The 23,292-nt window shown below is 50.2% G+C and overlaps 1 protein-coding gene across 1 annotated transcript in view; it reads right to left on the bottom strand.

Moving 5' to 3' along the window:
* Positions 1 to 770: 770 nt before the first annotated feature.
* DBF4B (DBF4 zinc finger B) overlaps positions 771 to 23,292 on the bottom strand; it is a 32,051-nt gene continuing 9,529 nt past the window's right edge. The window contains exons 3-13 of the mRNA XM_059907333.1: positions 19,073 to 19,227; positions 15,693 to 15,878; positions 15,020 to 15,070; positions 14,208 to 14,295; positions 12,953 to 13,026; positions 10,951 to 10,984; positions 9,420 to 9,465; positions 6,994 to 7,110; positions 3,674 to 3,782; positions 3,391 to 3,515; positions 771 to 2,559 (exon numbers count right to left, since the gene is read on the bottom strand). Coding sequence (XP_059763316.1) covers positions 1,620 to 2,559; positions 3,391 to 3,515; positions 3,674 to 3,782; positions 6,994 to 7,110; positions 9,420 to 9,465; positions 10,951 to 10,984; positions 12,953 to 13,026; positions 14,208 to 14,295; positions 15,020 to 15,070; positions 15,693 to 15,878; positions 19,073 to 19,227 — 1,925 coding nt within the window. The 3' untranslated portion in view covers positions 771 to 1,619. The remainder of the gene's footprint in view (positions 2,560 to 3,390; positions 3,516 to 3,673; positions 3,783 to 6,993; positions 7,111 to 9,419; positions 9,466 to 10,950; positions 10,985 to 12,952; positions 13,027 to 14,207; positions 14,296 to 15,019; positions 15,071 to 15,692; positions 15,879 to 19,072; positions 19,228 to 23,292) is intronic.

The following is a 23,292-nucleotide window of genomic DNA, read 5'->3' as shown; positions in this document are numbered from 1 at the left end:
GAAAGGGGCGGGGGAGCTCCCCACCCAGAGTGGCAGCATCATAGGAAAGGCAGTCGGGGACGAGGCACGCCCATGTGTCACAAAAGGAAAGGGATGCACCTATCAGGGAGCTGAGAAGGAAGCTACTGTCTGGGTCCCAGGGAAGGGGAGAGGGCCTAGAGCAGAACGCTCATTAGGGCAAAGGAGTTTCTTTGGGAGTGGGCGGCGAGCATGCCCTTGGCAGGCGACCACTCAGTGGGCAGCAGGGCCAGTGAGTGACCTGAGGAGACTGGACAGGCACGGCCCCACCTCCCCACAGCTCTCAGGAGGGTGGTGACACCCACACATGCTCTCCCACTTGCAGGAGGCACCCGTCCTGTTACCAGCTGTTCTGTCTGTATCTGCTGGGCTGTCAGCCTGCTCAGGTCCCTGGAGGGGAGATCAGGGCCCAACACACATACTCCAGCCCCCCTCTCTTTGATATTTGTTATTAACAAATTTATTTTACATCTCCTGAACCAAGATTAATTGTGAAATTTAACAGGATGGCATAAAAAGGACAAACATGACCTCTATGAGGGTTGTACATAGTTGCTCTATTTCCAAACTAACAACTCAGGTCCTCACCCGCAGGTAGGCCCCCCTTTCCTCCTCCAAAATGAGATACAGAATAGCACCAGGCTTCTGGTAGCTTCCACATTTAAAGAGACAAACACACAGAGGCAGAGAAGGGTGAGAAGAACCACAGTACAAAATGTAAAAAAAAAAAAAAAAAAAAAAAGTGGCCAAAGAATCGATAGCAAACTCATCTCTGTCTCCAGATTAATGGCTTGGCTGAAAGAAATGGGGGGAGGTCCTTGGGGAAGGAGAGAGGGAGGAGGGTGATTGCAGAAGTTGGCAGGTGAGCCACTGACCCTGGAACCGAACTCTGGGTGGGCAGCCAGAGCTGAGCGGCAGGGAAGAACTGAGAGGGGTCCCCAGAGGGGGCTGTGGCTACATCCTGGGCTCAGGGGAGAGGTCAGTGCTGGGCCCCCACTAAGTGCAGCAGGGAGGGAGCTCTGGAAGTGGCGCAGCCGAGCCCCTCCTCTGCTTCATATGTTCCTGAGGATCTGTGTGCACCAGCGTGGGGGGTTGGGGGAGGGGACAACATGCAGGCATCTCAGAAAGCAGGAGAGCCACATGCTTGTGGGAAAGGAGGCTGCTGGGGGGGGAACACCGACAACTAACCCTCTCGGCTCTGCACAGCAAGTGCCCGCAGAGGGACGGTAAGCCAGGCCAGGGCGCCTGCTGCTCTAGCTTCTCTGTGGGCCCTCCCTACGCCAACCTTGCCTCTGCCTGCTGGCCTGGGCAGCTGGCCATGGCTGCACAAGCCACGGCTGGAGGAAGGAGAGAGGGCAGCCCCCAGCCCAGACCCTCTTGGTCCCACCTGAAGACCTGGCGGGTGGGAGGACTGGCCCCGTCAACCCCACAGAGCTTGGCCATGACCACAGCTGTTCACGTGGACTTCAAGGGCCAGGCCCCGGGCGCAGGTCCTCCCCGTGTGCCTGGTCAGCCCGGGCTGGGTGTGCAGCACTCAGCAGAGGTGTAACTTGCCCTGAGTCGGGAGCCGTCTGGCCCCAGAGCTGCGTGCCCGGAGGGACTCAAAGGAGTAGTTCTCTGCTGGCACTGGGCTGGGGTTGGGACTGGGAGACAGGGAGAGGCTGGGGGGTCCAGAACCATCGGGAGCGGCTGGCCCCCCCGCTGGCTGGAAGGGGCGGGGGCAGAGAGGTAGCCTGGCTCTCTGCAGGTCCTCCTGGGGTCTGTGTGCCCGCAGCTGAGTGCAGGAGGGCTGGCAGCTGGCCTGGAGCTGCGGGGCCGCTGGGGAGCTGCTCAGCCTGCTGGGAGACAGGGCCAGAGGCTGCGCACTCAGAATCCTTAGATCCTGGGGGCCATCCTCCCCCAGGCCAGGGGGCCTGTGTGGCCCAGAACTCTGCTGGCCTGTCTGTGGGCTGCCCGGGAAAGGGGCCCGGGAGGGAGAGGCAGGTCTGCTGGTGGCAAACGGGCTGGAGGGAGGCCAGAGGCCCGGGCTCATGGCCTGGAAGGGGAAGGGAGAGAAGATGCTTGCCACTGGTTGTCCTGGTGCCACAGGGGCTGGGGGCTCTCGGGACGAAGAATGAGGCCTGTGGCCAGGACACCCCTGCCCTCTTCTCGGCATTGCCACTGGGGAACTGAACCTTCCGCTTGTGGCCAAAAAGTGCCAGGTCTGGGCCAGAGGAGAGTTCAGCAAATCCAGAGCTGGTCAGCAGGCACTGGTAAGCAGGGCTCCTGGACACTGGTGTCTCTCGGGGGTCCACAGAGACATCAGCCGACCCTCCCGGCTCCTGGTGGCTTGCTATTGGTCCAGGTATCTTGCCAGCCTCCACAGGTTCAGCTGCTGCTCTCATGCCGCCCACTGTCCCATCGTGCTCTGAGGCACCTGGGGCCTGGTGGTCGTCTTCTTTCCTCCTCCTGGGAGATGCTGCCCTGAGATAGGAGGGCTGGCCGGGAGGCGGAGTCTCAGGACACAGAGGGTCACAATCAGAAGCCAAGGAGCCTGGCTGTCTGTGGGGATAAAAGCACCCAGAGGGACATAGCGTTCAACTCCAGAGCAGGTGGCAAGTTGGGGTCCTCCCGGGCTGAGGCTGGGGCTGAGGGCAGAGTGGGGGCCTTCTGTGTTTTGGTTGTGCTGAAGACAGCTGGCCATTCTGGGTCCCTGTGAGAGGCCCGTTCTTGGCTCTGCGGCCTGTGCTCGGGGCTGGCCAGAGGAACAGGTTAGAGGCTGTTCCATTTATTAACTTCACACAGGAGGCTGTGCCCTTTGGTGGCTAGAGAAAGCAGCACAGGTCCTGGCTGTCCAACCTGAGCCCAGGGAGGCTGCCTGGGGTGGAGACTTGGGGTGGGAGGTGAAGCCACAGCTCCTTGGTGGGCAGCAGCGGGAAGCTGGGGCTCAGAGGGCCCTGGGATTCTGCTGAATCCCCTGCAATCCTTTCTGGGGGTAAATGTCTAGAGAAGCAGAAAGATCCTCCTCTTCACCCACCTGGGAAGGACCCAGGAATCCCCCTCCCCAATTCTAGAAGGCCAGAAAGGCACACGACCAGGCACATGCCAGGAAACAGCAGCTGAACTGCTCCTCTTGTGCCCCCAGCTGTGGCGATGCCTGGGCGTTAAAAAGGGAGCCACACTCTGATCAGGGCCCATCCTGATCTGATCAGCTGAAACCACAAATGGAGGTCTTCCCCCCCCAAACCTCCCGAACAAACAGGACAGAAGATGGCGGGAAAGAAAGGGAAGGAACGCCATAGCCTGGTCCCTGCTGCTGCCAACCTGAGGGTCCTTCCCACCTCAGGGCTGTTGTGCCCGCCACCCGCGGCAGGGCGGCACGGTGGCGCTCACCCGGGGAGGCTGGCCTGGAAGGGGATGTCCGCAAAGCTGTGGCTCAGCTGGGCGACGATCCGATCCACTTCGGCGTACGGGCGGGCTTCCAGGGCAAAGCCCCGGTGCTGGGGGCTCTGAAGATGCTGCCCAGGGTGAGAGGAGGCAGGGGCATTAGACCAGACCAGGGCGGGAGACAAGCAGACCAGGCGGGAGACAAGCGGACCAGGCGGGAGAGACCGGGCGGGGCAGGCAGCCTCAGGACAGGCTGGGAGCTGCTGCGTGTGGTGGGGAAGGAGCTCACCCTGCGCAGCTCCTCGAAGGCCTCTTGGCAGCACTCGCAGTACCCCTTCTTCCTCCTGGGCACCGTGCAGGCGGCCGATCGCCGGCTTGGCTCCTGATCCTTGGCTTCTCTGGGGAGGGGACAGGTCGGGGAAAGCGGTCACTACTGGGGCCCTCAGAGCGGGAACTGCTGCTCCGGGGCCTGGAGCCCAGACCAGGGCGGGGATGGACCAAAATGGCCAGAGCCCGGCAGGCACAGGCTGGCCTGCTACACTTGGCCTCAGGAGAGGCAGCAAGGAAGGCGAGGCCTCCCTGTGAGTACCCTTTCTTAGCTCTGTCCTGTACCTGCCCACACATCTCAAACTGATGAGAATCCCTGAGGACATTCCAGCTCTACGCGCACACCCAAACCCATGTTCATTTGACCCGCACAGCTGCACCTTCACTGAGGACTTTCACATCTTTCTCGAACCTGACCTCTCCTCTGAATTTCAGTCCTGTATTTTTTTTGTTGTTGTTTGTTTTTTTTAATTGAAGTATAGTTCATTTGCAATGTTGTGTTAGTTTCTGCTATATAGCAAAGTGATTCAGTTTATATATATATGTGTGTGTATTTTTTCTTTCTCATACTCTTTTCCATTATGGTTTATTATAGGATAGTGAATATAGTTGCCTGTGCTATACAGTAGGACCTTCTTGTTTATCTATTTTATATACAGTAGTTTGTATCTGTTAATCCCAAACTCCTAAATTATCCCTCCTCCACCCCCTTTCCCCTTTGGTAACCATAAGTTTGTTTTCTATGTCTGTGAGTCTGTTTCTATTTTGTAAATAAATTCATTTGTATTATTTTTTAGACTCAGCATATAAGTGCTATCATATGGTATTTGTCTTTCTCTACCTGATTTACTTCACTTGTATGATAATCTCTAGGTCCACCTATGTTGCTGCAAATGGCATTATTTCAGTGTCTTTCATGGCTGAGCAGTATTCCACTGTGTGTGTGTGTGTGTGTGTGTGTGTGTGTGTGTGTGTGTCTATACACCACATCTTCTTTAGCCATTCATCTGTCGATGGACATTTAGGTTGCTTCCATGTCTTGGGACTGATGGATCATATGGCATCAAAACTAAAACTCTATTTTTAGATTTTTAAGGAAACTCCATACTGTTTTCCATAGTGGCTATACCAATTTACATTCCCACCAACAGTGTAGGAGGGTTCCCTTTCCTCCATACCCTCTCCAGCATTTATTATTTGTAGTCAGTCCTGCATTTTTAACAGTCTGTAGGGTAATGGTATTTGGCTGTCCCAGCAACGGGTCCAAAATATTCCCCTAAGGACTTTCTAAGTATGACACAAAACCCAGAAAACAGAAAAAAGCTGAAAAATTCAACTACATGCAATTAAAAAATATATATGCATGGCAGAAAACATAAGCAAAGTTAAAACACAAACCATAAACTGGGGAGGATATTTATAACTAATAACATAGCAAAGGGCTCATTTCCCTGAAACACAAAGGGCTCCTTACAAATCAGTAAGTGATCAATAACTGAATAGAAAAATGGGCAAAGGATATGAAAAAGGTTTACACAAAAAGAAATTCAAATGATCCATCATAGGAAAACATACTTAAGCTCATTCATAAAAAGAAAAAAAAATTTAAATTACAATTACACTGAGATACGGTTTTTAATCTATAAGATTGGCCGAAGTCAACAGGTCTGACAGCTCACAGTATTAGCCAAGGGGATGGGGAAACGGGCTCTGGTCCAGTGCGGGTGACAGCGTACCCTGGCTTCACCTCCATGAAAAGCAATTTGGCCGCGTTTCTCAAAATTATAAATGTAAGCATCCTTTGACCTGGGATTTCCACTTACAGGAATTTATCCTGCAAATATACTTGAACAGTCATAAATTTACTCTGAACAGGACTACTCACTGCAGCACTGTTTATGATAGCCAAAGACTGGAAATCATCTACGTGTCTGTTAAATAAAACAGGGTAAATCCATACCATGGGATACCCTGCAGCCATTAAAGGGAATGAAGATGCTTTTTAGGTACTAATAGAAATTAATCTAAGATATATTAAGTGGAAAAGCAAGATCCAGCACAGGGAAGAATATTGTGAGAAGAGGGAACAAAGGGTACACAATGTACTTCTGTCCATAAACTCTCTCTGGAATGAGACTCACAGGCTGGAGATTGGGGGATGGGTGTAGAATACAGGTTTTTCACTTTAAACCCTTTGTAACTCTTGAATTTTGAACCAAAATATAACAATTTTAAAATTAAACATTTCCTCCCACAGATTTTCTATGCACACCCCCAGAACGCTGGGCCACCCCCTCTCCGTTCCTCACATCTGGTCACCAAAGCTTCACTGCTTCATTGTCTTCCCTTTACAACCTGTTGGCTCCTCTGCCATCCCCAGGCCATCCCAGGCCGAGCACCCCGCCCAGGCCCAGCCCGGGCGGCCCCATGACTTCCTCTCTGCTGTCCCTCGCACCTTCTGGGAAAGGGATGAAGGGCACCTGGACTTCACCCCAGCCTGTTCTTGCCTTCCTCTGCTTTCCATCTACTGCCACATTCCCTTTCTGTTTTTCTTACCATTAGCACTGTTTCCTGACCACGTGGCCCTTGTCTGCTGGTGGAAGCCACAGGTCCTCCTTGGCCCTGGGGACCCTCGGGCTGAACATCTGCCTTCTATTCTCCTGGTCTGTAAACTAACCCTGCGGCCCACAAGTTAGAAAGGGGCTGAGAAGGCGTCCAGGCCATCACCCGAACCGCCTTCCTTCTGTGATTTGGTCAGTGAAGTTTCAAACTCTCACCCATCTGCAGAGTAGGAGTACTGACCAGCCTACAAGCCACTCTGGACCACATGGTGTGGCAGGTCCCCTAGATCCCCTGCCCCCATGTTTAGCCCAAAAGGCCTCGAACTTTGATGTGCACTGAAATCACATGGGGAGCCCATGAACATGCATGTAGGTTTGGGGGCTCCATCACCAGAGACTGTGATTCTATGAGTGTGGAGTCCAGGACCCTGCATTTTTAAAGGGACCCCAGCAGACTCTGATGAAGGTGGTGTATAATCCGAGTTTCAGAAACCGGCCTCTTGCCCTCTGGACACAAGTCAAATTCTTCAGTATGGATGGAGAACACCAAATAAAACGGATGAACACTCCTGGTGTCTCTCTTCTCTGGGCTAAGTTCCCGGAATAGACCTCGCCTAAGGAGCTAACACATGGCCATTCCCAAATCTGACCAGCAGGCCCCTGACGGGGAGGACTTTGGCCTGGAACCAGCTCTTGGTACTCAGGAACCAGAAAGACCCACCTGGTATAGTGTGAGCTGCCTGGAGTCGTCGGGGCCTCAAAGGGACTTGCGTCTTTGGGTCCCAGAAAAGAAATTTCAGGAAAGGATTTAAACTGATGGTGGAAAGGACGAAACTTCCTGAAACACAGAAAACTTCCACTTTGACTACAGTGGGAAAGTGGAAAGGGTGAGGAAGGGGGGCTGGCCCAACTCCCGAGAATTCCACTCTCACCTGCCCAACGTCTCAATTCTAGAACAACGCTCTCATCTGCCTTACTAGGTTAGATTAGTATTTTAAATTAACACTCTTCCTGTCTACTTTCCAAGACTGTTTACACTTACTGCCTCCCCTGAATCCTGTAACCTCTGAGCTGAGCGGAACAACGGTGTTACCCTGTTTTACACCAGAGGAAACGAAGCCCAAAAGGATTTGTGACTTGCCCAAGGGCTCACGACCTGTAAGTGGCCAAGTCCAGATGGGAAATCAAGTCTCCCAACTCCTGATCTAGTTCCTCCCACCTTTCCATTTTGTTTCTCGATCTTCAAGCGACCTCTGAGGACTCTAGCCTGGCAGAATCTAAATGCAAGGATGTTTAAACCAGAACAGTGATCTTCCTGTTCCATGAAGAGGAACATCTTTGCTCTGGGCTGGTCCTTTGTACTATCTGAGGGGTGGTGCTCTGAAAGGAAAAGAGAGGTACAGTGAAGGTTCTGGATAGTCAGACCTATACTGAGTGGTTTGGGGGGTTTGATTCAAGTTGCTCACATTCAGGAGACTTTCAGAGCCAGATCTTGTGATCTGTGGATACTCAGCAAACCCTGGGCACACCGTGTTGGGTTGCAGTGGCCGGTGCTCCAGAGGAGAGCAGGCCCTGGGTTCCTGGGTGGCACAGTAAGAGCCTCGTGGCCTCAGGAGTGAATTAACAAATGAGTCTTCTCGGGGACTTCCCTGGCGGTCCAGTGGTTAAGACTCGGCGCTTCCACTGCAGGGGGCTCGGGTTCGAGCCCTGGTCGGGGAACTAAGATCCCGCAAGCTGTGCGGCACAGCCAAAAAAAAGTCTTCTTGGACCCTGAAGGAGAAGGCGGCGCCCTTCACAGCCCTGGTACCCGCCTTTCGCCTCCTCCATGTTTCTTTGTTCCTGCTTAGGAGCCTGGAAAGTTGAGGTTGGTGTGGCTATGTTGGGCTTTGAAGACCGCCTGCTTTAGAACCACACGTAAAAAAGGATCGTGAGAAAACTCAGCCCCACTTGGATCTTGCCTACGATGCCAGGGGCACACAAACCCATGTACCCTGCTCTGGTAACAGTGACACGGCCTGTGCATGCCGTGTGCAGAGATACTGAGGCCCTGGCGGCGTCTCAGCCACTGCGTTGGAGTCATGACTACTTGACTTAGCTGGTCGTGAAGGGGCTGAGTGTGAAGGATGTGTCTCCTGGCCCACTGGAACAGCAGACGAGAGGGCCTCCTTCCATCCCTGTGTTCTTTCTACTGGCTTTCGAGCTGCCAGAGCCAACTCTGTACTGTGTGCCGGTGCCATCTGGAGGATGGGCAGGCAGGCCAGGCTCCTGGGGCTGGGTCTTTAGCTGGCCCACCTGAGCTGAGGGACACAGACAATTCTGGTCCAGGAGTCGCTGCTGGGTACATGTGGGCTTTTTCTCTTTTAAAGAACTTTTCGGGTTAATTCTGGATTCTCACAGACTCCTGATCTAGTTTCTACGGACGAGTCAGTGGTGACCCAGGTGGCTAACAGTTCGTCAGGTTATCCTCGATGTGACCTTCCTGCTCTAGGTAAGAAGGGGCCCTCATGGGGGACAGACAGGGCAGAGGGGAGAAGGCGCCAGGCTGGATGTGGATTCTAGCTTTGGGCTAAGACTCATTAGGAAAGTGGCCGTGTTCATGTCCCTTAATTTCTCTGACCGCAGTTTCCCCACTGGGGAGAGGATGGACTCTCCTCATGCCAGTTTTACCCAGGGCTGTCACAAGATAACACGTGCCAGGAAAGGGTTTTACACAGCCAAACAGAAAGGCTTCATCAAGTACAGGGCGGTCTGACAAGGGAACCCCAATATCACCCCAGAGATCTTCACTTCATCCAAGACTGTACTAGCACTAATACCAGCAACGATTCGGTATTAAGCGTCAGTGTACATGTGGGGGGAAACGAGGAGCAAAACTGAGCCTGGATGGGACACCATGGACTCATAAAAGCAGAGCATTAAACGGAGGGAATTCACACACAGGACCATTAACCTCTGACTCGTGACCAAGAGGAGTGCCAGCTGGGCACGGTGCCTCCTGAGAGGCACCGTGTGAGACTTCTCCATGACAGAGGGGACAAAGTGGCTTCCGGGGAAGACAAAAGTGCAGGGCTGAGGGGCTCCACGTCCCCATGGCAGCTTGGGGCTCCCGAATACCTCTCCTCCATGTGCATCTGGTGGCCCACTCACCTGCTCTCATCTTCGACTTTGAGGAACGGTGCCTTCAGTCTGGCCACTGGAAGGAAGAGTGCACCCGTTAGCCATCTGTCTGCTCCGGTGCGGGGCCTGAGCTCTACATGCAGGAAACGCTCAGGGAGGCGAGGCTCTGCCAAACCCTAAAAGGCTCTCGGAGCTGGAACACTCGCCGCCCCGAGGTGCGCCTTTCCATTCGCAGAGCGAGGCACCCACTCCCAATTCCTCCAGCCTCTACCCTGGGAGAGAGGCAGCAACTCTTGGGGGGAGAGGCTGCAGGGTGCCCGGGGTCCTAGGTGTGCCCGCCCTCAGCCTCCTGCGTGTGGGTGCTGGAGGCTGTCAACCTCGACCGTCAGAAACTTGGCTGTGTGGGAGAGACCTAGCCCCTGTTGGTTTCTGCTAAAAGCCTCAGCTCCTTCCCAGACCTTTACTCCTGGTGTCTCAGAATCCCAAGGGGCCTGAGAACAGCTCCTAGACAGAATTCTCCATGAGGATCCTGGGTGTTTTGAGGGGAGGAGCAGTGAGGAAGGGAGCTAAAGAGTGTTTCGAGGTCTTGGCAGAAGGACAGTAAAAAAATATCAAAAGTGAAATCTGGTTCCTGAAAAAACAGGGCAAAGGGGTGCTGAGAAGACAAATTTGGAGTCAATTAATCAAGAGATTCATCCCCTACTAGCTGGCTATCTGCACAGTTTACAGACTCTCTTGGGCATTACAAACCACTTCCACGCTCCCACAATGACCAGAAGTCCTGTCAAAGGGGCAGCCAAGGCACTGGAAGCCTGGGCAGAACTAGCAGCCACCAAATCCCCACAGAGGCTGCCCCTCTCAGCTCCCCGACCCGCTCCAGGCCGCCAGTGCCCAAACAGAAGCAGCCTTTCTCCTTGCGCAGCAGCAGCTCCCATTAATTACTTTTTGGGGCGACTTCTCATCTTTCTAATTAACTGAGACAGTGATTAAAATCTATTCCCCTACAGATTTCCTTGAATTTCAAACGTGAGAGGTGCCAAGTGACTTTTCTTAGCTCCTGTTTGTGCACGAATAAATGCCACTTAAAGAGCATCTTTGGGAGAAACATCCAGGGGGAGAAACTCTCCTGCTGTCCAAGAGGAGCCGGGAGCCGGGCCTATCAATCTGCCTGTTTGTCAATTTCAGGGAGTCTGGCATTTCTGAAAGTGGTAGGCAGCTGTCAAAGTGCCCACCCCAAACTGCTCCTGAATCAGAAGGAAAAGGATGCTGAACTTCGATCAATGACCAGGAACAGCCAGAGGATGCAGGAGCCAGAGTGACCGCATGAGGTCTTGGCTCTAAAAAGAAGGCCCGGCCCAGCAGCCCGGGACTTGCTCGTGGAGGCCTCTCTCCCACCACTCTCCTCTCCGAAGCTCAGGCCCTGGAAACATGATGGGGCAATACAACCTGGACTTGCTTCCTGCCGCAGAAAAGTGAGCAGATGCTGCCACAGAGGGAGTCGTGGGGAAGCATTTAGGGAGGGAGGGATGGCAATTAAATGAGGAAGAGCTATCACACTGACCTTTCCGTGTTCTTGACTCTGCTGGACATGTTCCCTAAATGGAAAGGGAAAATAGGTTAAGGATGTGAGGGAGCCGGGGCGGGGGGGGTGGGGTTGAGGAACTGGGCCCAGGGAGCCGAGTTGCCACCAGTCTGCCCCACTTAGCTTCCTGCCCGCGGCTGGACCGTGAGCTGCAGCAGACCTGAGCACCACGGCTCCCTCCACCTCCCCAGGGACTTGAAGCGTGGTGAACTCTGTGCGTGAATCTCAACAGCAGCTGACTTTGTGCAGGGAATGCAGGGCAAAACAAAGAGCAAGGGCTAGGGGGCCGATGTGCGGAGTTCCCACTTAACTCTCTGGATGTGGCACAGATGAAATTCCAGCAGGTAACAGACTTGACGCAGAGTAGGTGCTTGCTAACGGCAGCCTGTATTTTCTAGGCACGGCTGCCATTTCAGGGCAGCTGATAGGAAAAGGGTGAAGACAACGCCTTTTGCTTACGGTGCCCTATCTTGCATACCCTGACTGTGTTTGTCAAAATCAACTTTTAGGGGACTTCCGTGGTGGCGCAGTGGTTAGGAATCCGTCTGCCGATGCAGGGGACACAGGTTTGAGCCCTGGTCCGGGAAGATCCCACATGCTGAGGAGCAGCTAAGCCCGTGTGCCACAACTACTGAGCTTGCGCTCTAGAGCCCGCAAGCCACAACTACTGAAGCCCGTGCGCCTAGAGCCCGTGCTCCACAACAAGAGAAGCCACTGCGATGAGAAGCCTGTGCGCCACCACGAAGAGTAGCCCCCGCTTGCTGCAACTAGAGACAGCCCGCATGCAGCAACAAAGACCCACGCAGCCAAAAATAAATAAATAAAATAAATTAAAAAAAAAACAACCAACTTTTAGGCCAAGGTCAAACAAAGCTAATATTAAAAACCAAATGGAACACATTTTTAAAAATCAGTTAAAGAGTTGGGAGGGTGTGGATAGGATGAGAGATCCAATGGCTCCATGACTGTCTGTGCCTCTGGGCCCGAGGAGGTTCCAGATTCTCCTCCAGGCCACACCGCCAGGGCAAACACAGCCCGAAGAAGCCTTCCACCTGCCCTCACCTATTAGCAGATTGCACCCAGAACTAGCTCCGAAAGGGTCCCAAGTGACTACAAAAGAGATTATTAAGCGAACAAAGCAAAGTAAAAATACTCTGTATTCACGTAAAAGGGGGGAGTTTTGACGTATCTGCTTGTAGATGCTTGGAGTCCTGGAAGGACACTTGAGAAACTGTTCACATTGTTGACCTCAGGGAGGGAGCTCGGTGGCTGGGAAGCAGGAGTTGGAGGGGAACAAGACTTTCATCGTATACTTTTCCCAAATGCGAGCAATGTAAATCTATTTAGCAGCGGCAGCAAAACCCTAAAGATGCCCAAACCAGAGGGGGTGGGGCAAGGGGTGTCGAGCGTGCCATCTGGTTTGGATGTGGTTCTGCTCCTGGGTATCAGGCCCTGGATGGACCTGTAGGGCTTAATTTTTCCTCGGATTCAGGTTGGGTGAATACCCCGTGGCTTTAAATCAGCCCGGCTCTCTTGATGTGGTACACATCAATTTCTAACTCCAGCAAAGGAAGGAAAAGCCAAACAAGAATTTGGAACATGGCAGCTATTTCCAACACCATCACCCTGCTGCCGCCACCCATGCAATCTGTAGGCTCATTCCCGGGCCAAGAGCCATCCCCAGAAGGGCAGCCTGGCCAGCAGGCCATGAGTGTTTATGTTTTATCCAGGCCAGGACTACCCGCAGGCAGTCCACAGCCCAGGCCGCAATGAACGCCTCAGTGTAGCATGGGGGATGCGCAGGTAGCACAGGGAGGAGAGAAGACAGGGCAACGCAGGGCTGTGAGCACCAGGGACGAGCTGACCGAGAGGCCGAGCTCCTCTCAGTCAAGGCCAGAAGGAGGTGGCTGGAGTGGGTCATGGATTTACCAGCGTTGTCACAGACTTTACTGTTGCCCTTCAGTTCAGGGGAATGACCTACCTCTGGCTTCTTTGGCCCTTGTTTCTTCACACATGGCACATCAAGAGACAGCTGCTGCACATGCATCATCATTTCTGTGGAGGAAACAGAGGGCTGCGGCCAAAGCCTTCCTCTCCTCGTTTCCCCAGCACAGCCCCATCTTGGGGCTGGGGGACTAAACTTCTCACCCGGCCTGGCTCACTGGATCACACCAGCCTTGCCTGCCACCTTCTGGCTACATGTCATCTCTGCACCTGCTGATAATAAAAGAGAGGGCTGGGTCCTCTATCCCTGGAAAAATACCTAAGCTGGCTTCATGCTCCTCTGGAGCACTGAATACAAGTCTTGAACAGGAGGTGCCTTATGACCCATAAAGGGCTTTAAGGTACTACTGAAGAGCGGCTTCTGTGGGGGAGACCAAGCCATGGCAGTTACTCAGATGCACCCTTAGGTGGCAGACCCAGCAGGGGCTACACATGCTGCAGCTTCTCTAATACACGGAAGGCAGGAAATTAGATCAAATGAGAAATGGCTGGTTTTCCAGTGACGATGGAACCCCCCAGCATCCCAGACCAGGACCTTCCCCGGCACAGTTCCCTACCACCCGCACCCCCCCACCGACCACAGATCTAGGGCTGGATCTGGACCATCCCCCTTCAATGGGTCAGAGAAAAAACCCCAGACTCAAAGTGGAGCTGGGTGTGAGGGCCAGCCACTGCCAGCAGATTCAAGACAGCTATTCTCATGTAAATTTATTATAACCTGCAAACAGGTGGTTATAGTGTGAGGCAACCCTAGAGGAAAGAAAAAACATGAAATTTAGTTGAGCCAAAATAGGTGGGAATGTGAGCCACACTATTGACTCCTGGTGAGACTATGAATAATTTACTTAATCCATTCTCTGAGGCTCAATTTCCTCATCTGTACAATGGGCAGAAGACTGTGGTGAGGATTAAATAAGGCGATTCCTAGCACAGCGTAAATACCTGATAAGGGGTCATGGATATTAGGATTTGTTTTTTATTTGTAAAACAGGATCTTCACACCAGCTGAGGAGAGCTGTCGCGTGGGTTAAACAAAGCAGCATCTCCCAGCACCTGCGCTCTGCTATCGCTAGTGCTGCTCTCCACGCCCCCCCCACCTTAGCAGAGCAACACGGTAAGTAACTGAGTACATCTGGCTTCAACTTGTACACGACTCTGGTCTCTATCACAGCCGAGGTTCCCAGACAAAGTCGGCAACCCTCCCCTCCGCAGGCCCCGGACAGGAAGGGTACCATCCACGTGGAGAATCCGCACCCCCCAGGAGCGGGCGTTGCTCAGGAGGCTGCTGCCGCGCCCGCCACCGCCTCCGCCGCTGCTGCCCTGGAAAGACAAGCCAAGTCAGGCAGGAGCATGAGACCCCCCAAGGCCTGACCACCAGGGGACAGGCTGGCCTGGCTTCTGGGAGCTCCGGGTCATCCATGCGTGGGGTTGTTGGGGGAGGGCGGACAGCGGCGAGAGCACAGAGCCTGGACGGTTGACCCCAACCCCCAGGAAGACCCTGCTCCGGCCACCTTGGGACCAGAAGGACACAATAAGCACTGGTGACAGTCACCATCATCGAGCAGGAAACTACGCTGGCTGTCCGAGTCCGGCGACACCACCCTCCCACGTCACAGCCACAGCCAAGGCATCCATTGCTGGCACCTGAACGACTCCTTTGCAAGATCACCTTAACTCCTCCTCCTGCCACTTAACTGTAATGGCCCTGGATTCTCACAGAAAGGATAAACAGCTACTTGTGAAAGCCGTACAAAGTCTGACACGCCCCACAGCATTTCTCCCAAGTTCCCTTGGGAGGTCCTGGAGTTGGAAAGATCATGGAGTCAAATCCTGGCTCTACCACCTCCACCCTGGGTGACTCTGGGCAGATCATTTAACTTCTCTGAGCCCCACTTCCTCGTCTGTAAGGAGGAAATCTCGACAATTCTACACGTCTGCCCGGGTGTGCCTTTTGTGTTAGTGCTTCAGAAGAACCTCCGGAGGCAAGGCTAACTCCGTCCCTGTGCCAGAGACACCGGCCTCCAGCCCGTCCCCCTCAGCTCACCTGGTTTCTGATGGCCTTCTGCAGGAGCTCCTTCCCTCTGCTCAGAGGCACCTGGCGGAAGAGAGGAGCAATGGGGGCAGCTGTGGAGACCACCTGTGCACAAACAGATGTTTCCACGGGGGCTGGCAAGGACGTCTGGGAGTCACGTCCCTCGGAAAGCTGGGAGCAGTGACAGCTGAGGAGTGGCAGAAGTGAGAGCCCGGAGAACCTTTCAGAGGTAAAGGTAAAGCCACACTCAAGTTCAGGTCACCCACAGGGAGCTGCAGCCAAGGCAGCTTGGAGCCTGGTGAAGGGCATTCTGAATTCACCCAAGATCAAGCATTACAAATGTCCTGAGACCTCTCTTGAAGAGCCCGCACTCCCCGGCAGACAAGCTTCGGCCAATCCAACAAGCCCTCTCTGGTTTACAGAGGACTCTCCTACTGTTTCTGAACCTCAGACTCTGAAGTCCCAGAAAAAGTGAACATTTATCACAGAAGGGAGGGCGTGGGGATAGCATGTCGCTGAGGTGTGTGGATCCAGAGCTATCATAAGATAGTTTCAGCCCCTGAATTCAAATGTGAGATTAAAATAAACCAGATGAAACTAAAACCAGAAACTGCCGAAGCGGGCTCACCGAGGCCTACTTCCTTCGTTTATCGGACACACACTTCCTGCCCCACGAGGTTCTTACCGAGTCCACGGCTTTCTGTGCGGGCCTGGCACGGCTGCCTTTTGGGTTGGCTACGGACAGTGTTTCCACTGTGACCTCGCTGGGGCTGGGGGAGCCTCTGTGACTTGTCCCGCTGCTCTCGGCCTTCGCCTCCCTGCGGCTGGACACGATGTAACTTACTTCTTTGCTCAGAAAACCCTCAATTACCTGAAACCAGATCACAGAGGTGGCTAAAACCCAAAAGGCAGAAGTAAAATCATCAATATCAAGAGGTAGGGGAAGGAAATCTTGGCCGCCAGAAGTTCTAGAATCAATGTCTTTAAATAGACCAAATGCAGTTCAGTGCCAGGCCCCCAAGAAGACATCATCTTGAAATACAACAGGGTTTATATATATATATATATAACACAGGTTCTTGTCTCCAGAACTGCAGCTCCTCCTGACCCAGCAGCAGAAGCCCGGAGGCTCTGAGTATTTGACTAGTTTGAGTTTGCATGCAGTCAGAGCACACCGAAGTGATCGGAGAAGATTAGAGCTTGGCTAAGCCATGATTTTGCTGTGAAGATACACTGGGACATCCAGACGCTGCATCGGTAATCTTGACCACCTTACCAAAAGGAGCCTGAAACAGAAATGGGTTTTGGCTATGACTCAGCTGCCTAAATATCTGCTCATCCTACCTGTGAGCCTGTCACGGCACTGAGAGGGTCTGACTCATCTTGCATCCCAAGAACCCAACACAGTGCCGGAAACACAATGACAAAACTCATGTCTGTGCGAAGAAGAAAAGATGGAAATAAGCAGTAGTGAGCTGGCAAATGCTTAATGACCAACTCTCTGGGTGAAAAAACCTGCTTTGTAGCATTTGCCAATTTCTGTGGGGTAAAATACTACTGTGGCTGATTTCAAGCTAGCCAGATGACATCAATGAATGTGGAACTGGAAAGAGATGGTAACAATTGGTTCTCGTGAGCCGGTAGCTGCCAGCTCCAGCACACCTGTGAAAGTAAGGATGGATGATCTCTCTGAAGTGTGACTGGATGAGAAACCTGACACTTAGGTTTAAAAAAAAAAAGTTTAGATTCCTCAAAAAGCTAAACATGGATTACCATATGACCCGGCAATTCCACTCCGAGTTATACACCCAACAGAATTAAAAACAGGGACTCGAATGGATGCTTGTTCACCAATGTTCACTGCAGCATTATTCATAATAGCTAAAAAGCAGAAACAACCCGAGTGTCCATCAATGGATGAATGGATAAGCAAAATGTGGTCTATCCATACAATGGAGCACTATTCAGCCATGAGAAAGAAATGAAGCTCTGATCTATTCTACAACATGGGTGAACCTTGAAAACTTTATGCTAAAGTGTAATAAGCCAGACACAAAAGGACAAACATCAGTGATTCCACTGATATGCGGTATCTAGAATGGGCAAATTCAGAAACATAATGTAGATTTGCATTACGGGGGCTGGGGGAGGTGAAATGGGAAGTTATTGCTTAAAGGTTACAGAGTTTCTGTTTGGGGTGAAAAAAGTTTTGGAAACAGATAGTGATGCTTATACAACAGGATGAATGTAATTAATGCCAATGAACTTAAAAGAATGAATTTATAAATGGTTAAAAAGGCATATTTTATGTCATATACATTTTATCACAATTTAAAAAAATCTTTAAAGCTATGGCTTGAAGGAGTGTGTCTATCTTCTGTAATATGGCAAAAAGACAGATGATTTCAGGGCCACACGTTCCTCCCATCCCAACAAACCCACTCCTTTGACTTTGCTGTTCCTCCCATCAGGAGGTGGAGCCTATGTGTCCACTCCCTTGAACTGGACTCCTTTTGACCAACAGAATGTGGTGAAAGTAATATGTGTGAGTTCTACAGCCTAGGCCTCAAGAGACCTTGTATCTTCTCCCTTCATCTTCTGGGAAAGCTGCCCTAAGACCACCTTGTAAATTAGCTGGTCTAGCTCACTGTATGTACATATGATGGTGTATATACATATGATGTATGTAAGACACTTCTCATACAATATATGAGAAGTCACATAGAGGCAGCCAGCACCAACTGCCAGCTGTGTGAGTGAGGTCATCTTTGGTCCTTCCAGCCCAGCTGACCTTGCAGCCGAATGCAGCTGCAGGTGTGAGCCCTTATGAAACCAGCAGAGAAACCGCTCAGCCAGTACACAGAACAGTGAGAAACAATAAATTGTTTTAAGCCCAAGTTCTGCGGTGGTTTTTTACACAGCAAAGGCTAAATGAAAGAACAGACTGAAAGTTCGACATGTAATTTTGGGCCGGTTTGGGTGTATAATCCTCATTCTGTCCATCCCCACTGCTGAGTTTCTATATCCCTGAGTTTCCATTCATTTGATGGCAAAGAGTCTCTGCATTCTGATCCTATTCATGCAATTTCCCCAGTTACCTGCCTCTTTTGGGCCAAGTGTTATCGTCCTATTTCCTAAACACAGAAATACCCCTGTCAACCCCTTACTAAAAGTACTGTATGATGTGCTCTAGAAAATATTGTAATGGACTCAGATACAGCAAATGCTTTTTCCCCAAAGTTACACATCATTATCATTCCCATAATGCTTAAAGTTGTTCACCACAGTACTATTTATAAGAGCTAAAATTTAGAAATAATCTAAATGCCCATAGGTTCACTGTTTAATAAATTAATAATCCACTCAAAAGGATATTATATACTCATTACAAAGAATGTCCATGAGGGATAAGAATGATAGGAAAGTGCTAATGCTTTAAGGTTATGGGCAAAAAGTTGGCAATCAAAAATGTATTCATGATCATAGCCACACAGAAAATAAGCATTAAATTAAAAAAAGTAGATGAGTGGTTATACAGGGTTGAGAGTGTTGAGGGAAATGGGGAGTGACTGATGATAGGTATGGGTTTTTTTGGGGTGGGGTGATGAAAATATTCTAGAATTGACTGTGTAATCACACAATTTGCACATCTCTGTGAATATACTAAGAACCACTGAACTGTATATTTTAAATGGGTGAATTGTATGGTATGTGAATTATATCTCAATAAAGCCACGAGAGAGAGAGAAAGAAAGAGGATGGGAAGGGAAGGGAAGGGAAGGGAAAGAAGAAAAGAAACAACAAGAAAATAAATATACCACAATGATGGTTGTTACTTGAACAGTTCCATGTTCTCCAAAGTCTCTAGAATGAACAGATATTACTTTTCCAATTAGGGAACAAATTTAACTTTATTTTTAAAAAATGGTTTATACTTAAATTGCTTTGGAAAATGTAGTGATACCCCTGAAAATACCTGGAGGTCACAGATATAATCCCTCTCCAGCTCCTGGCCTACAACGCGCAAAGGCACATGGTACCACAGGAGAGAAGCAGGTTACATACCCCACCCAGCTGCTGGATGGCCCCCGTCAAAAACTGGAGGTTCTTGCCAGCGGGCAGATCCAAGTAAAAGGACTTTCCAGAAAAGGGCTGCCTCCCAGCATCTGGTGAGCTCTTCTGGCATTTTCCCAGACAACTGGAAACTCCTAGCTGAGCCCCTAGAAAACAACAACAAAGGGGAACAAAGTGAGAAGCCTGAGGTAAGAGAGAGTCCTGCAGGTCAATCAGCCCTCGCCAACAGCCCCTGCATGGCACCTGGCCAGGCCCTGGGCACCCGTCCACCAAGGTGGACGCGAGGCTTGTGTTCCTGTCCTCGGGAAGCCCAGATGCGGAGAAACCCAACCCTCATACATGGATGGTGGGAATGTAAAATGGTGCAGCCACTTTAGAAAACAGTGTGGCAGTTTCTCAAAAGGTTAAACATAGAGTTAACACGAAACCCAGCAATTCCACTCCTAGGCATTCCCCCACGAGAAATGAAAACATACTTCCAAATAAAACTTGTGCAAGAATGTTAACAGCAGCATTATTCATTTTGGCCCCAAAGTGGAAACAATTCAAATGTAAATAAAATGGTAAGCAAAATGTGGTCTATCCATACGATGGAATACTATTTGACAATAAAAACAAATGAACTATGGACACAGGCTACAGCAACAGGCTACAGTTCTGAACCTCAGAAGTATGCTGAGTGAGAAAAGCCTGACACAAAAGAGCACATACTGTAAATTACATTTTTATGAAATGTTCAGAAAAGGAAAATATATAGAGACAGAAATTAGATTAGTGGCTGCTTAGGGCTGGGGGTGGGGATGAGGAGTGTTTGCAAACTGGCATGAGGTTCTTTTTGGGGTGATGGAAATGTTCTGCAATTAGATTGTTGTGTTAATTGCACAACTCTGTAAATTACCTAAAAAGCATTGCAAGTGTACATTTACAAAAAATGAATTTTACAGTATGTAAATTATAACTCAATAAAGCTAAAAAAACCCCACCTCAATGAACATACCTTTGAGAATTGTGCATTTCATTGTATACACATTTTACATTAAAAGGAAAAAAACTACAAACAAGTATGGAATTCTGGTCAATGAAATGCATGTTGAATTATTATAATGTCTACAAATTACTTGAAGTGTATCAAAAATAAGATGGATAGATATGTGATAAAACAAATGTATTAAAATATCAATGATAGGGAATTCCCAGTGGTTAGGACTCGGTGCTTTCACTGCCAGGGCCCAGGTTCATTCCCTGGTCAGGGAACTAAGATCCCAAAACCCGCATGGTGCGGTCAAAAAAACAACAAAACAAAACAAACAAACAAAACCCCAAAACACATACACACACACACACACAACAAATAAAACGTCAATGATAAAATCTAAGTGGTGTGTCTGTGCTCACTGTTGCTTTCGACTTTGTTGCAGGTTTGAAAACTTCCACAACAAAATGTTAACATTTGAAGAGATAAAAAGGATTCAAGAGAAAGTGGCAAATACTGAAGATAAGCACAGAAGTTCTAATATACAGATAATCAGAGTCTCTGAAGACAAAAACTAAAACAAACAAACAAAAACACCCAGAACACTAAAAACTCTAAAAACTTTCCTGAAATAAAAATACATATTTGAAACTAACATATTGAAAGAGCAAGACACATACTTATAAAATTGACCCAGAATAGCTGATACCAAGATATAGTTAGTAAAACTGCTAGACTTTAAATGAGGGGTTTGGACCTGATTTTATTTTTTTTTAATATTTATTTATTTATTTGGCTGCGCTGGGTCTTAGTTGCGGCACGCGGGATCTTCGCTGCCGTGTGCGGGATCTTTTAGTCAAGGCATGCGGGATCTATTTCCCTGGCCAGGGATCGAACCCGAGGCCCCTGCATTGGGAGCGCAGAGTCTTAGCCACTGGACCACCACGGAAGTCCCATGGACCTGGTATTTTTAAAAATCTTCTGGGGGGGCTTCCCTGGTGGCGCAGTGGTTAAGAATCCGCCTGCCAATGCAGGGGACACGGGTTCAAGCCCTGGTCCGGGAAGATCCCACATGCCGCGGAGCAACTAGGCCTGTGAACCAAAACTACTGAGCCTGCACGCCACAACTACTGAAGCCCGCGTGCCTAGAGCCCATGCTCCGCAACAAGAGAAGCCACTGCAATGAGAAGCCCGCGCACCGCAATGAAGAGCAGCCCCCACTCGCCGTAACTAGAAGAAAGCCCGCGCGCAGCAATAAAGACCCAACGCAGACAAAAATAAATTTTAAAATAAAATATAATAATAAAAAAAAAATTAAAAAAAAAATCTTCTAGGGGCTTCCCTGGTGGTGCAGTGGTTGGGAGTCCGCCTGCCAATGCAGGGAACACGGGTTCGAGCCCTGGTCTGGGAAGATCCCACATGCCGCGGAGCAACTAGGCCCGTGAGCCACAACTACTGAGTCTGCGCGTCTGGAGCCTGTGCTCCGCAGCGGGAGGGGCCACGACAGTGAGAGGCCCGCGCACCGCGATGAAGAGTGGCCCCTGCTCGCCGCAAGTGGAGAAAGCCCTTGCACAGAAACGAAGACCCAACACAGCCAAAAATAAATAAATAAATAAATTTATAAAATCTTCTAAAACTCTTCGATTCCATGAATTCCTGCGTTTTTCCTATCTACCACCCAGTCAGACTTTTGATTGGACCTCCTCAGTTAAACCCTGCTTGCCCTGATGAGATACTGTTTTTCTTTCTCTGAGTTCCATATTACTTATTGTCTGTCCTCTTAGTATTTTCAGCTTCATATTCTTGTTTACTCACTCCTTCAGGTCCACCTCTGACCTCCCCAGTAGACTGGGAACCATTTTGGGAAGAGACCTCTGACTTAATCATCATCATTCCCATAATGCTTAAACCAGATCCTGCTCGCCCATCCTCAGCTGGCACCTGACCCTCAAGCACTTACCTTCTGGTCCCATAAACCTCCCTTTTCCTGAAAGTCCTAGGTATATAGAGACAGAAAATACTGGAAAGTCAGCTTGGCATTTTACAGAAAAGGCCTTTGTTCTGAGTCCTGCCTCACCCTCTTACTAGCTGTGTAACCCTGGGTAAGTCACAATAATCTCACTTAGTGTCTATGAAACCCTATTTCCTCACTTCTGAAATAGTGATAATGATAAATACTCACCCTCACTGAGGAGCTATTCAAATACTTAACAGGCACCAACCATTCAGAATGGAGACTAGCCAGAAACATCTGATACAGCCATACCAGGAGTATGCGCTGAATGTCAGCCAGGGGAATTATTATAACTGTAGCCATTTTGGTTCCCTCCCCAAGGACACCTTCTCCAGAAGGCTTTCTTTTTCTTTGCTTTTTAAAAAAATAATTAATTAATTAATTTATGGCTGCATTGGGTCTTTGTTGCTGCGCGGGGGCTCTCTAGTTGTGGCGAGCGGGGCTACTCTTCGCTGCGGTGCGTGGGCTTCTCACTGCGGTGGCTTCTCTTTTTGCGAAGCATAGGCTCTAGGCACGCAGGCTTCAGTAGTTGTGGTTGTCGGGCTCTAGAGTGCAGGCTCAGTAGTTGTGGCGCACGGGCTTAGTTGCTCCACGGCATGTGGGATCTTCCCAGACCAGGGCTCGAACCCGTGTCCCCTGCACTGGCAGGCAGGTTCTTAACCACTGTGCCACCAGGGAAGTCCCTCTTTTTCTTTTTATTGAGGTATAACTGACATACAACATTATATTAGTTCCAGGTGATACAACATAAGGATTCAATATTTGTATAGAAGGCTTTCTCAGAATAAGCCCTTTTGACTTTCACACAAGGCCTGTGACATTCTCCACAGGACCTAATCCTAGGAAAGCCACTGAAGAGGGAATTAGATGGATGCCAGAGTCAGAAACAGAAGGCTGGGTGAACAGCAAGCCTGGAGCGGAATGCCAGGACTCGCAGGAGGGTGAGACTGGAGAATGCCTTCTAGCTGTGCTCAGTGGGTCACTGCCAGTGCCAGATAAGCAGCCCAGCACCAACCAGAGACAGTAGGGTAACATCAGGGCAGTGGTGGAGCCTACCTTGGGGTGAATATGCTTGTGTGTGAGAAAGAGAAACAGTTAACAAGAGGTCAAGCTGGCACGAATGAGCCTCCCTCCCTAGCCCCATCCATTTGGTTAGTTTGGTAATTACAACTCAAGGAAACAGTTCTTGCAAATGAGTAGTACAAAGCAATGTGTGTGTACTGG

This window comes from Balaenoptera ricei, chromosome 20, assembly GCF_028023285.1.
Source record: "Balaenoptera ricei isolate mBalRic1 chromosome 20, mBalRic1.hap2, whole genome shotgun sequence".
Lineage (NCBI taxonomy): Eukaryota > Metazoa > Chordata > Mammalia > Artiodactyla > Balaenopteridae > Balaenoptera > Balaenoptera ricei.
Note: the sequence above shows the minus strand (reverse complement) of the source record. Positions and strands in the feature narration are given on the sequence as shown.